Consider the following 15,591-nt stretch of genomic DNA (forward strand, 5'->3'; position numbering starts at 1 on the left):
AATACATTCTGTGGGTAGGTGGCCATGAATTACAAGTGCTTGTCTTATTGTAGATGGAAATTAAAAGCTGTAGATTATTATGTCTTCTAGATAAATGGGCTTATTTTACTAAGCTAGACATTTTAGATTATTTGCTGTGGTAGGAAATTTAATTTTATATCATTTATTGTGCACTATGTTTTGAGTAGATATTTTGCATGAAAATGTATGTATAGATATTTTACTTAGAATAGAGATGTAATATATTTTTTTTGTAAAATCACAAGTTTAGCTGTAATTTTTAATATATTTATTCTTTAGAAATAAAAATACAATAGACTTTCATAATTTTCACAGCCATAACTTACATTTTTAACAACTCGCTATTTAAATTTTGAATGACATGCAGTACATTGTGAGGGAAAACCTTTTTGGTGTGCAGTGAATATTTCCTCTCCATAGCTATAAGCCTGAACAAGTGTTTAATGCTGATGAGACATTGAATATTCTTGAGGAAGTTCAGTCTAGAACTTGCTTCAGTAAGCAATAAAACTTCACCTGGATTTAAGGCAGTGAAGGATTGTTTTAGCTTGCCTGTGTGCTCTGCATCAGGTGATTTTAAGTACAACCCTATGTTCATTTATCACTCCCAGAGTCCCAGTGTTTTAAGAGGTAAAGACGAAAATGCTTTGCCTGTTATTTGGCAGTATGGCTAGATAAAAATGGATGAGTGAGGCTTTGTTTATCAAGTGAGCAAGCATTATTTTATTCTCTTAGTCAAGATGTACCTTACAATAAAACACTTATTTAAGATTATCCTCACTCTTGATAATTTTCATGGTCATCCTCAAGCCCAGCAGTATGAGGATTGTATTTGTACCACCAAATACAATATCTTTGATAAAATCAATAGATGGAGGAGTGATTATGACATTTTAAGAGCTACTACATTCAGGGTGGTGCAGAAACTCCTTGCAGCAGTAAATGACAACTCTCCCTGGAGTACTAGAATTCTGACATGAATTTAACATTGCAAATACAATAACCAACTTAAAAGTTGCTTGGGATCAAGTGTCCATATCACCAGTAAGTGAAGGCTGCTTAACCCTTAAACTGTCCAAACATAGATCTACGTTCACATGCGTAGCACTCCGACCTTGATTTTCCCCATTTGAAAGCATGTAAAAAAACGTAGATCTACGTTCGGAGCCCCCCGCACATGGACGTAGATCTACGTTTGGACAGTTTAAGGGTTAAAGTGGTGATAGGACAGCAGAGATACATGACAGTATAGCTGAGGACTCCATAAGTAACAATTTTGTGTCGACCTCGGCCTGAGAACCACAGCCATCCACTATAGTCCTCTAACAACAGCTATCTACCTTGACCCAGTAGGGCCACGACAACCCACTCCACTGACATCAAGGTCAATGTTCATTAGCAACCAGAATTTTAGATACAATATGAAAAATTGCTTTTTGTAATGTTTTTAGCTACATGTACTCTTATGTGACTGTCTACATCAAATTTAAGGTGGAAAATGAGTGTTATATAATCTTTTTAGTTGCATAAACATTCAAATTGACTTTATTGGGCTATCCTAGATTAAATATACATAATTACAAAATGTACTTTGGCCAGAATATCTGTATGCCCCCAAGACACACTTCTAAATCAACAAACAACATCTCCAATGTAAGGTATCAAAACCTGTTATTTTTTACAAAATAAGAAATTAAAAGAAGTTGTTTAGTGTTTTTGAAGAAGTCAGGAGTGCAATCCTACTTTCCAATGTATTATTCAAACTTTAAGTAACTATTTCACATGTAGCACTGATTTTAAGAACTTAATCCCTGTGACCTATGAGAGTCCACTATATATTGCAATTTTTACATCTGGGTTCCTAAAGCTTATGATTAAACAGTATTAATTTTATTGCTTATTTCTTATGGATTTTGTTGTAACTTATAAATGACACTAACCCTTTAAACTTAGTTTTGATAATTGCTGAAGAAAGTAATAATTTTAAAATGAGAATAATGTGTATTACCTAGGATGAAGCATTGTCAGGAAGACTGTCATGACTCATAAGAATTTAACACATTGATGATTATAATGATAATCAAAACATTGTAACTCTTATGTCTTACATGTTTATAGAGTTCTTGAGGCTGAGCAGCTACAGAAGGAGCCAAACAACACACAAGAGGAAAGGAAAAAGACAAAGCAGAGGCTACTTGACATAGCAGAGGCAAGAAAAATGAAATCAACTCCATTACCTTCACCAAGCTTATCAATGGTGGCTGGAGTGGGTGAAGGTATGTTGGCTGTAATGCAGTGCTTTAAATTACTATAAACCTGTAAAAGCAATAGACTCACAGGGGTCATATAGCACCTGGAGAATGGAAGGCAATCATTATTATTATCATATTATTTTTGTTGTTATATACTTTTTTAATATGTTGGCCATCTCCCACCAAGGCAGGGTGACCCAAACAAAAAACCCCAAAAAGAAAGAAAAAAAACTTTCATTATCAGTCAACAATTTAACCATCACTCATTCATAATCACATTTTTGCAGATGTGCCCAGATATGACAGTTTAGATAGTCACTCCAAACTGCCAATAACCCAAACCCCTCCTTTAAAGTGCAGGCACTGTATTTTCCATTTCCAGGACAAGTCCAGGTAACCAATTTCCACGAATCCCTTCACAAAATATTACCCTGCTCACACTCCAGCAGTTCATCAGGTCCCAAAAACCATTTGTCTCTATTCACTCCTATCTAACACTTTTTTTTTTTTTCGCCAAGTCGGCCATCTCCCTCTTAGGCAGGGTGACCCAACAAGAAAGAAAATCCCCAAAACAAAAATACTTTAATCATCATTCAACACTTTCACCTCACTCATACATAATCACTATTTTTGCAGAGGTGCCCAGATACAACAGTTTAGAAGCATATAAAAAGATACAGCATAAAAACTGACCTGAAATAATATAATAAACTCCCCATAGAATATAACATCAAGGCCCCATTTATATATATACCATCCTATTACATCTCCCTCCAAACTGCCAATATCACAAACTCCTCCTTTAAATTGCAGGCATTGTACTTCCTATTTCCAGATCTCAAGTCCGGCTATATAAAAATAACTGGTTTCCCTGAATCCCTTCACCAAATATTACCCTGCTCACACTCCAACAGCTCATCAGGTCCCAAAAACCATTCGTCTCCATTCACTCCTATCTAACACACTCATGAATGCTTGCTGGAAGTCCAAGCCCCTCACCCACAAAATCTCCTTTACCCCCTCCCTCCAACCTTTTCGAGGATGACGCCTACCCCGCCTTCCTCTCCCTACAGATTTATACGCTCTCCGTGTCATTCTACTTTGATCCATTCTCTCTAAATGGCCAGACCACCTCAACAACCCCTCTTCAGCCCTCTGACTAATACTTTTATTAGCTCCACACCTCCTAATTTCCACACTTCGAATTCTCAGCATAATATTTAAACCACACATTGCCCTTAGACAGGTTATCTCCACTGCCTCCAACCGCCTCCTTGCTGCAGCATTTACAACCCAAGCTTCACACCCATATAAGAGTGTTGGTACCACTATACTTTCATACATTCCATTCTTTGCCTCCATTGATAACATTTTTTGTCTCCACATATACCTCAATGCACCACTCATTGTTTTTCCCTCATCAATTCTATGGTTAATCTCATCCTTCATAAACCCATCCTCTGACACATCAACTCATAATATCTGAAAACATTCACTTCTTCCATACTCCTTCTCTCCAATGTGATATCCAATTTTTGTTTATCTAAATCATTTGATACCCTCATCACCTTACTCTTATCTATGTTCACTTTCAACTTTCTACCTTTACTCACCCTCCCAAACTCGTCCACTAACTTTGTAACTTTTCTCTAGAATCTCCCAAAAGCACAGTATCATCAGCAAAAAGTAACTGTCAACTCTCATTTTGTATTTGATTCCCCATAATTTAATCCCACCCTTCTCCCCAACACCCTAGCATTTACTTCTTTTACAACCCCATCTATAAATATGTTAAACAACCATGGTGACATTACACATCCCTAAGATCCACTTTTACTGAGAAGTAATCTCCCTCTCTCCTACACACCCTAACCTGAGCCTCACTATCCTCATAAAAACTCTTTACAGCATTTAGTAACTCACTACCTATTCCATACACTTGCAACACGTGCCACATTGCTCCCCTATCCACTCTGTCATATGCCTTTTCTAAATCCATAAATGCATTGACAACTTCCCTACCTTTATCTAAATACTGTTCACATATATGCTTCAATGTAAATAAAATAAAAGCACTAATGATGCAATTGTAAAAATGCTAGATCTGCTTTACACAGCACTGAAAAATAAGGAATATCCATTAAGACTTTTTATTGACCTAAGAAAAGCTTTTGACACAGTAGATCATGGCATCTTACTCCATGAACTTGACCATTATGGCATAAGACGTCATGCACTTGCATATTTCAAATCCTACCTTACTAATAGGTAGCAGTATGTCACCATTAAAGACACAACCTCATCAGTACGGCTACTTGACACTGGAGTACCACAGGGAAGTGTCCTTGGTCCCCTGCTCTTCCTCTTATACATCAGTGATCTTCCCAACGTATCACAACACCTGAAACCCATTCTCTTTGCTGATGGCACGACTTATGTCATCTCCCACCCAAATCTTGCCACCCTCAACACCATTGTTAATGAGGAGCTACTCAAAATATCTACTTGGATGACAGCCAATAAACTTTCACTTAACACTGACAAAACCTACTATATTATGTTTGGTAACAGAGCAGGTGTTGCACAACTTAACATTAAGATCGACAACAATTTTATTGCCAGACATTATGAGGGCGAATTCCTAGGCCTGCACCTCAACAGCAACCTGAATTTCAGCACCCACATCCAACGCATAACAAAAAAAGTGTCCAAAACGGTTAGGATCCTCTCCAAGATATGTTACTACGTGCCACAATCTGCCCTTCTTACACTATACCATTCACTCATTTATCCCTTCCTCACCTATGCTATTTGTGCTTGGGGATCAACTGCAGCAACACACCTAAAGCCAATAATAACCCAACAAAAAGCCGCAGTAAGAATAATCGTGCAGTCCAATCCCAGGCAACACACCCTCCCACTCTTCATAGATCTAAACTTGCTCTCTGTTCAGAACATCCATACTTACTACTGTGCAACCTACATTTACAGAACCTTAAATTCCAATATTAATCCTGACCTAAAACACTTTCTTGACAGTTGTGACAGGGCCCACAGGCATAACACCAGACACAAACATCTCCATGACATTCCCCGTGTCCACCTAAACCTATAAAAAAATTTGATGTACATAAAAGGGCCTAAAATCTGGAACACCCTACCTGAAAACTCTAGAACTGTAGACACATTCATCACTTTCAGAACTACTGTTAGAAAACATCTTATCTCCCTGACACACCCCACCGTCAGCTAACTACATGAAAACCGCCTATTATCTTTTATCGTACACACATAAAAAACAACCTAGACCTCCCCTCGATGTCTGTGTTTCCCCACAATTTGCACTTACACTCATCCAATTGACTATAAACATAGAAATACATAATACATACAACTATTACCTAATGAATCTGAACTAGTCATAAGTTTGCCTGTGATACTCCAATATAGAAACTATGTATTTTACCAAAACAAAACCATTCACATTGCTAAATTTACAAACTGTAATGCAATTACATGTACTTAGCCGTAATACCACTATGCTCCGAAATCTGTACCAATATAGAGTTTTGAATTAATCTTAGTCTGCCCAAAATGCCTAGTCATGCTAGGTGTGATAGTGGCTCTCTCTGTAATTAGTATTTTATATTATGTAAATCACACAATATCCTATAATATGTAAACCCTGCATTGTAATCACTTTAGAGAATAAACTTAATTTGATTTGATATGTTAGGTTGACTTTTGTGCCCTCTCCATCAGTTCTGTAGCAAGGCAGTTTCTTGACAGTGCAAAAAATTGAATGTTGGTTTGGTAGGTTTAAAGCCTATTAATTATAAGGGGGATCATTAACCCTTTCAGGGTCGACAGGCCCTCTCAGAGACTTGTTCTTAGGGTCGGCCAAATTTCAAAAAAAAAAAAATATTTTTTCGTATGAAAAGATAGAGAATCTTTTCCCAATCATAATGACACCAAAAGTATGAAATTTGATGGAAAACCTAAGGAATTATGCTCTCGCAAAGTTACTGGTCTCAACGATGTTTACGCATCGGCGATTTTGCCCACTTTGAGCCCTATTTTCGGCCAATTCCAGTATACTTGTCAACAAAAATCATAACTGTTTTGCTTGAACTCCATTTTTTCTATCGAATGAGTACAAGAAACCACCCATTTACCGATTTCAACTATCCAATACGGTGGTCAGAATTTAGCAATTTTGCCAATTTCACACAAATTTCAAAAGATGCCAATTTCCGAATAGGTTCCAGAATAAACAAGAAAGACATTCCTGGTACTAAAATAACATTTCCTCTGTTCATTAGTCACATCCCCATGCCCCTCTTACATTCTTTTGCTTTCCACTTTGAATTTTTATTCTCACAAAAAAATAGAAGATTTACTGTTATGCAGACTACTGCATTGGTGGAGAAATGGTATAAATAATATCAGCGCACTTGTGAAAGAATATTAGACTCACCAGTTGACGTGTATTGGACACATAGCATGATTTGTTTACTTTTGAACTTTGGTAAAAATCGAACATTTCTGCTACTTTGAGCTCAATTTCAAGGTACTTTTCTTTGTAAAACCAGTCAAAATCATCTCAATTTCTATAATATGTCTTCCATTCTATAAAATGAGACCAGGAAAACTAGAATACAATGATAAATACCATACGAAAATACAGTGCAAAGCCGCTGTTTTAATCCAAAAACATGGTCAGGTTTTTTTTTTCTCATTACACACTGTGTGCTGCAGGATTTTTTTTATACCATGCACACTGACCACATAGACCCATTCTTTCATATGTAGGCCTACCAGCTTTCTCTCACTAGATTTGAGGGCGCTAGAATTTAGGCGTTCTAGTATGTCAAAAACCCTGGCTCATAAGCCGTACTAGTACGGCCGAAACCCTGAAAGGGTTAAGACTGCATGATAGTGGTATCTTAATATTCAAACTTTATCTGTTCCAGGAGGCTGTGCGAATAGTGAATTGTACAAATATTGAATCAATTTTTCTCATAAGAAATAATGTAAATTGGATTAATCCATTCCAGACTCCAAAAAATTACCAGTTATAAAGCATTTTATGTGAAAATATTGTTTATTTAAACCTGTATAATAATATTTGCATGCATAAAATCAGGCATGAAAACTATAAAAAACAGTTAGTACATGAAATAAATGAAAATTTAACTGCACTTTACCTTTACTGGGGAGTGCTGATGGCCTAAGAGGAAGGTGGGGAGATGTTATTAGTATTTGGAAAGGGTGTCACCTTCCATAAAAACATCAGGCAACTGCCCATCTAGTGTTTTTTCTCTTTTCTGTCTCTGTGCAGTAGCACTTGAAGATGATGGGGATTCATCTTTCTTTGCTAAAGAAGCTGTCCAATGTCTGCTTTAGACGATTTTCCAAAATTTTTCTAAAGTGGTCAACGACATTGTCATTGAACAGGTTGATGCTCCTTTGCACAGCAGTAATCTTAGGATGCCATTTTTCCACCAGGCTCTGTGTTTGAGTCCAGTGGTAACACAGTTCCTTAATTTCTGCAGTGGAAATGTTGCCCTTACTGCTTCCCTTCTCTGAAGAAGAAGTTTCTTCAACCACTTCTTGCTGCTCCTTGTGCAGGTCTTGAAGTTCTTCTGTGGTGACCTCATTCATATAATCCTTCACAGTTCCTCTACATTCTCATCGTCCATTTCCAAACCCATGGACTGGACCAGAGAAACAATATCCCTCACTACAGGCTCTGCCTCAAAGCCTTCAAGATCTTTGACTGACACACAGTCTGGCCACAATTTCTTCCAGGCAGAGTTCATTGTCCTGAATGAAACTTCCATTTCTTCAATTATCTGTGACCTTTTCACAGCAAGAACTTTCACTCCTTTTGTTACATCAGCTCCTCTTAATGTCTCTGTTTTTCAATATGGATGATATGATGGATTTCGCCATACCATATTGAGTGGCCAGGTCCGACACATGTGTTCCGCTTTCCCTCTTGAATTGTTGTTCTCACTGCTTTTCTTTTAGGCTTGTTTGGATCACTACTTATTGCTTATTTTCAATGAAAATATTTTACAAACACCACAGAATAACAATGGAATACCAAAATGGTTTATAGGAGTACATCTGGATTTTTATCTACAATTCACATATTAAGCAAATTTAGGAAATCTGCTTAATATGCATGTTATGTTATTTTCATTAACCCTTTCAGGATCTAGATTCTCAATCTGAAACTTGTCAACAGGGTCCAAGAATTTAAAAAAAAAAAATTGTTGTTTTTCTTATGAAATGGTAGAGAATCTTTATCTGAAGGTAATAAAACATAAAGTACAAAATTTGATGGAACACTGACAAAATTACGCTATCATGAATTCTGCTGACGTGGCAGAATTCATGATAGCATATGATAGCTTACGATTTTGCCCACTTTGATTTCTATTTTAGGCGAATTACATCATTTTAGTCAACCAAATTTTTGCTATTTCATTAGTATCACTTCTATTTTATCAATTGAGCACAAGAAACTGCCAATAAAGTGATCAGAAATTGGTAATTTGGCCAATTTCAAACAAAGTTCACAATACACGTGTATTCCAATTTCAAAATAGGGTCCAGAATAAACACTGCAGGCACTAAAATAACATTTCCTCTGTTTATTAGTTATGTTTCGAGGCTTTAGAGATGAATTCCATATTGATTTTTTATTCACACCAAAAAATAGAAGATTTAGTGTTATGCAATATTGTAATAATTGTATAAATAATATCAGCGCATTTGTAAATGTATATTAGACCCACCAGCTGATGTGTATTGGATGTGTGACGTGATTTATTTACTCTTGAACATCAGCAAAAATCGAACATTTTCACTACTTTGATAAGCTATTTTCAATACTAAAACCAATCAAAATCATCTCTATTTCTGTAACATATCTTGCATTGTATCAAATGAGACCAAGAAACCATGAATACAACCATAAAAACCATGTGAAAATGCACCACAAAATCGCTGTTTTAATCCAAAAATACGGTCGCAGTTTTTTTCTCATTATGCACTGCGTGCTGCAGGATTTGTAGACTTCAGGATGTACATGTTTATAGAGGGGCCACAGATATATCAGATCACTTTCTAGTTGTAGCTACACTGAGAGTAAAAGGTAGATGGGATACAAGGAGAAAAGAAGCATCAGGGAAGAGAGAGGTGAAGGTTTATAAACTAAAAGAGGAGGCAGTTAGGGTAAGATATAAACAGCTATTGGAGGATATCTAATGAGAGCCAATGGGGTCAGAGTGTTCAGCAGAAGTTTGTGGTTACTGCAGGAGGGAAGAGGAGCAGCATTGAGAATCAAAGTAGAAGTGATGCAAGGAGGGAAGAGTATATGGAGAAAAAGAGAGAAGTTAAGAGAGTGGTGAAGCAATGTCAAATGAGAGAGTGGGTGAGATGTTATCAACAAATTTTGTTGAAAATAAGAAAAAGTTTTGGAGTGAGATTAACAAGTTAAGAAAGCCTTGGATTTGTCAGTTAAAAATAGGAGAGGAGAGTTAGTAAATGGAGAGTTAGAGGTATTGGGAAGATGGAAGGAATATTTTGAGGAATTGTTAAATGTTGATGAAGATAGGGAAGCTGTGATTTCGTGTATGGCAAGGAGGAATAACATCTTGTAGGAGTGAGGAAGAGCCAGTTGTGAGTGTGGGGGAAGTTCGTGAGGCAGTAGTTGAAAGGGGGTAAGGCAGCCGGGATTGATGGGATAAAGATAGAAATGTTAAAAGCAGGTGGGGATATATGGAGTGGTTGGTGCAATTATTTAATAAATGTATGGAAGAGGGTAAGGTACCTAGGGATTGGCAGAGAGCATGCATAGTTCCTTTGTATAAAGGCAAAGGGGATAAAAGAGAGTAAAATTATAGGGGGATAAGTGTACCTGGTAAAGTGTATGGTAGAGTTATAATTGAAAGAATTAAGAGTAAGACGGAGAATAGGATAGCAGATGAACAAGGAGGCTTTAGGAAAGGTATGGACCACAGTGAAACATATAAGTGAACAGTATTTAGATAAGGCTAAAGAGGTCTTTGTGGCATTTATGGATTTGGAAAAGGCGTATAGGGTGGTAGGGGGGCAATGTATGTTGCAAGTGTATGGTGTAGGAGGTAGGTTACTGAAAGCAGTGAAGAGTTTTTACGAGGATAGTGAGGCTAGTTAGAGAATGTAGGAAAGAGGGAAATTTTTTCCCAGTAAAAGTAGGCCTTGACAAGGATGTGTGATGTCACCGTGGTTGTTTAATATATTTATAGATGGGGTTGTAAGAGAAGTAAATGCGAGGGTCTTCTAAAAGATAAAGAATCACACACAAAGTGGGAGTTGTCACAGCTGCTCTTTGCTGATGACACTGTGCTCTTGGGAGATTCTGAAGAGAAGTTGCAGAGATTGGTGGATGAATTTGGTAGGGTGTGCAAAAGAAGAAAATTAAAGGTGAATACAGGAAAGAGTAAGGTTATGAGGATAACAAAAAGATTAGGTGATGAAAGATTGAATATCTGAACGTATTCAGATATTTGGGAGTGGACGTGTCAGCGGATGGGTCTATGAAAGATGAGGTGAATCATAGAATTGATGAGGGAAAAAGAGTGAGTGGTGCACTTAGGAGTCTGTGGAGACAAAGAACTTTGTCCTTGGAGGCAAAGAGGGGAATGTATGAGAGTATAGTTTTACCAACGCTCTTATATGGGTGTGAAGCGTGGGTGATGAATGTTGCAGCGAGGAGAAGGCTGGAGGCAGTGGAGATGTCATGTCTGAGGGCAATGTGTGGTGTGAATATAATGCAGAGAATTCGTAGTTTGGAAGTTAGGAGGAGGTGCGGGATTACCAAAACTGTTGTCCAGAGGGCTGAGGAAGGGTTGTTGAGGTGGTTCGGACATGTAGAGAGAATGGAGCGAAACAGAATGACTTCAAGAGTGTATCAGTCTGTAGTGGAAGGAAGGCGGGGTAGGGGTCGGCCTAGGAAGGGTTGGAGGGAGGGGGTAAAGGAGGTTTTGTGTGCGAGGGGCTTGGACTTCCAGCAGGCATGCGTGAGCGTGTTTGATAGGAGTGAATGGAGACAAATGGTTTTTAATACTTGACGTGCTGTTGGAGTGTGAGCAAAGTAACATTTATGAAGGGATTCAGGGAAACCGGCAGGCCGGACTTGAGTCCTGGAGATGGGAAGTACAGTGCCTGCACTCTGAAGGAGGGGTGTTAATGTTCAATAACTTACCATATAGATGCATTTGCTCATATCTAGGCCCAGATTTACTGCTCACAGCTTATCTGAGTGAGCTGAGCTCATGACATAGTATTACGGCTTGGACCCTGGCTTCAAAGCCTTAGTTAGAACTATGGGATGGACCCTTAAAGGGTTAATAAAATATCTTGATATATCACATAGGTTATTATACTGTCTATCTCTATTTTCCTCAATAATCAGACAGTTAATACATCTACAGGGAAGTATTCATTTCTCCCAAAATATTATTCAAATGACAAGAAACCATAATTTGTATTTTTAATTAACGAATACTCACGTTTGTATTATCAGAAGAGAAAGATTCGTTATTGATGCCATCAACACTTCCAACGGCACCAACAGTTTCAAATCCAGCTTCCACCACTGGCAATATCGCCTCTACCATACCCACCAGTACTCTCACTCAACTCCCTGTTGTCACTACAGACATAGTGGAGAATTCAAAAAATCAAGAACGAAGACCTTCTAGATTTGAGGTCACAAAGGTTGAAACTCCCTCTAAAGAAAATTCATCTTCGGTCACCCTGCAGATTGACCCAGTAGAAGTAAGTGATGAGCAGGGAAAACCACATCATTGGGAAAGTACTAACATCAAGGGATGTCATAAGATGTACAGTAATACTGTAGCAGGGTAGGTCATAAGATATACAGTAATAGCAGGGTAAATCATAAGATGTACAGTAATACTGTAGCAGGGTAGATCATAAGATGTACAGTAATACTGTAGCAGGGTAAATCATAAGATGTACAGTAATACTGTAGCAGGGTAGGTCATAAGATGTACAGTAATACTGTAGCAGGGTAGATCATAAGATGTACAGTAATACTGTAGCAGGGTAGGTCATAAGATGTACAGTAATACTGTAGCAGGGTAGGTCATAAGATATACAGTAATACTGTAACAGGGTAGGTCATAAGATATACAGTAATACTGTAGCAGGGCAGATCATAAAGTGTACAGTAATACTGTAGCAGGGTAGATCATATGATGTACAGTAATACTGTAGCAGGGTAGGTCATAAGATGTACAGTAATACTGTACTGTAGCAAGGTAGGTCAAAATATGTACAGTAATACTTTAGCAGAGTAGGTTCTATGATTTACAGAAGTACTGTAGCAGAGTAGGTCATAAGATATACTGTAGCAGGGTTGGTTCTAAGATGTGCAGTAATATTGTAGCATGGTAGGTTGTATGATACATAGTTGTACTGTAGCAGGGTAGATCATAAGATGTACAGTAATACTGTAGCAGGGTAGGTTGTGATGTACAGTAGTACTGTAGCAGGGTAGGTTGTATGATGTACAGTATTACTGTAGCAGGGTAAGTTGTATGATGTCCTGTAGCAGGGTAGGTTATAAAATGTACAATAGTACTGTAGCAGAGTAGGTTGTATAATGTACAGTATTACTGTAGCAGGGTAGGTTGTAAGATGTACAGTAGTACTGTAGCAGGGTAGGTTGTATGATGTACAGTAGTACTGTAGCAGGGTAGGTTGTATGATGTACAGTAGTACTGTAGCAGGGTAGGTTGTATGATGTACAGTAGTACTGTAGCAGGGTAGGTTGTAAGATGTACAGTAGTACTGTAGCAGGGTAGGTTGTATGATGTACAGTAATAATGTAGCAGATTAGGTTGTAAGATGTACAGTAGTAAATAACAAAAAAGGCACAATACCGTGACTGGAACGATACACAAATAACCCGCACATAAAAGAGAGAAGCTTACGACGACGTTTCGGTCCGACTTGGACCATTGACAAAGTCACACTAACCAGAAGTGGAGCAGGACGGCTATATATAGGCAGGAAGAGGTGGTGGTAGTAGTAGTAGTACAAGAATGGTATATAATACCGACAAGATGAAATTAAGGCACATGCGCAACACCCGGGCATCCCTATCATAGACGTTTCGCCATCCAGCCAGCCACTGGATGGCGAAACGTCCACAACAAAGACAACGAGATGCCGCACATGTGTCTTAATTTCATCAGTAGTTGTAGTAGTAGTAGTAGTAGAAGAGGTAGTAGTAGTGGTAGTGGTAGAAGTGGGAAATAAGGAGGACGAGCCAGTCAAATACAAAGGAAGGGGAGCACTGCAAGAGAGCTAGGTGCCCACTGAGGGAGAGCAAGCGCACAGAGGTGCGTGAAAGGGGAAGTGGTGAAATAAATGAAGAAGGAACAGAAACACGAGACAGAAGAGAGAAAGACAACCCAGAGGAGAAAAGGAAAGAGGAAAGGGGAAGAGGGAGAAGAAGAAAAAGAAAAAATGAGGAGTCAGGTTAAGTCACGGGTGTTCTGAAGTTTGGAGCATTTTATAATGTAGTGGGAGAGGAAGGCATCTACAGAGACGAAGCCAGGGCTAAGGTTCATACAAGGAAAGTTGTGTATTAGAGAGGATTCAACTAGACGGCGACTGTTCGAGTTGGAAGTAGGGAAGACAGTTTTAGCAGAAGACCAGTCAATAGGATGGCTATGATCTTTGATGTGACAGAAAAGAGCATTGTTAGTGTCGGTAGTACAAGGTTAGTCCTAAGACGTACAGCAGCACAGGGTTGGTCATTGGCATGTGTAACTGCATTTGTTCCTTCATACCTGAACACTGTTCATCCATCAGTTATCTGTACATTAACTTTGCAGATTCCAGCTGTCTCAGACCTTGAACTAGACAATGAGCAGACACCTCAGAGAAATACCCTGCCACGGAAATCTATTTTGAAAAAGACAAATAGTTTTATTCTTCACCCAGCAACCTCTTCACCCATTGCATCCCCACAGCACACCCCTTATGCTACTGTCCATGCTGGGGACTCCAAGTAAGTAAAAGAAGAATTATCCTATTAAAGATGAATAGGTGACTAGCTGGAGTTAAAATGGGGAAAAACTTTCCAGTGAAACTTTTTTTTTTTCTTTTTGGGGGGGGGGGTTAACAGGGGAGATACTGCACTATTCATCTTTTAAAATACCTTCCAGATCTGTATTTTAAATTAAAATTTAGAGAACAATAGAAGTATAAAATTATAGACAACTTTTTACTAGTACTTAACGAGTATTATTTTCTATGTTATGACAGACTACGACAAGCCTTTGAAGCTGTGTTAAGAAAGACAAGTTTACTGAGCGACGCAAATGCTCATAGCAGTCAGAGTGTGAACTTGGGTGTTCCTAAAAGGGTATCTTTGGTAAGTGTTATAATATTCATATTGTATCCTATTTGTTTTTGAATCCTGCACCCAGGAGTCAGAGTGTTTAACTTAAACAGAGCCCATGAGGTTGCCAGCAATTTAGGCAATGACAGTGTCTCCTGTGCTACCAGACATAAGGTGCCTATATATTCAATTTCATTATTGGTGGTTAGCTATACATAAATGTAGGTTAATTTAGGTCTTTGAGATGCTACAGTGCATTACCTCATATCGAAGTAACAAAAAATTATCTGTTAGATATCATAAGTCAAATTAGATTAACCTCACCTAATTTTAGTTACCACATCTTTATGAATAATTAACTACCAATAACAGAATAAAGATAGCAGTTAACATCTGCCAGCACAGGGCACCTTGTCTCTGCTTATATTATTGGTGACCCCACAATCTTAGTTGGAGGAAAGAATGCAGAGTCAGTTCATTATTTCCTGCTCCATTATGATTGGCTTGCTTCAGAGCTCCCTCAAGTTGAATACTGTGTTTACTTGCTAGAGAAGTTCCTATTCACATAATTTAAATATACAGTAGCTGCAAAAAAAATCTATACATTAATAGATTTTGCACAATAAAACAAAAAGAAATGCAACTTAATGTATGTACATGTATTTTATTTTCACTTTTTAGTTTCCAACTAGTACAGTGGACCCCCGGATTATGTCGTCATCGGAATTCGTAATATTCGGAATTAGTAACGTTTTTTCGTCAAAATGTTGGCTCGGTGATTGTCATTGAACTTGGTATTAGTCCCTCGTCCAGAACGTGTCCGCACGGCCCGAGCAGTCCGACTCACCATTTACAGCCAGTGTGCCATTATTTATCAGCCAGCGA

At 38.2% G+C, this 15,591-nt stretch overlaps 1 protein-coding gene across 6 annotated transcripts in view; it reads left to right on the top strand.

Annotated features, from left to right (window-relative positions):
* The window catches only part of LOC128696371 (chloride channel protein 2-like), a 411,833-nt gene that overhangs the window by 380,674 nt on the left and 15,568 nt on the right, over positions 1 to 15,591 (top strand). For all 6 annotated transcript variants that reach the window (XM_070092470.1, XM_070092468.1, XM_070092467.1 and 3 more), the window contains 4 exons: positions 2,140 to 2,297; positions 11,854 to 12,107; positions 14,198 to 14,373; positions 14,631 to 14,739. In XM_070092470.1, coding sequence (XP_069948571.1) covers positions 2,140 to 2,297; positions 11,854 to 12,107; positions 14,198 to 14,373; positions 14,631 to 14,739 — 697 coding nt within the window. The remainder of the gene's footprint in view (positions 1 to 2,139; positions 2,298 to 11,853; positions 12,108 to 14,197; positions 14,374 to 14,630; positions 14,740 to 15,591) is intronic.

The sequence above is a fragment of the Cherax quadricarinatus genome, chromosome 39, assembly GCF_038502225.1.
Source record: "Cherax quadricarinatus isolate ZL_2023a chromosome 39, ASM3850222v1, whole genome shotgun sequence".
Taxonomy (NCBI): Eukaryota; Metazoa; Arthropoda; class Malacostraca; order Decapoda; family Parastacidae; genus Cherax; species Cherax quadricarinatus.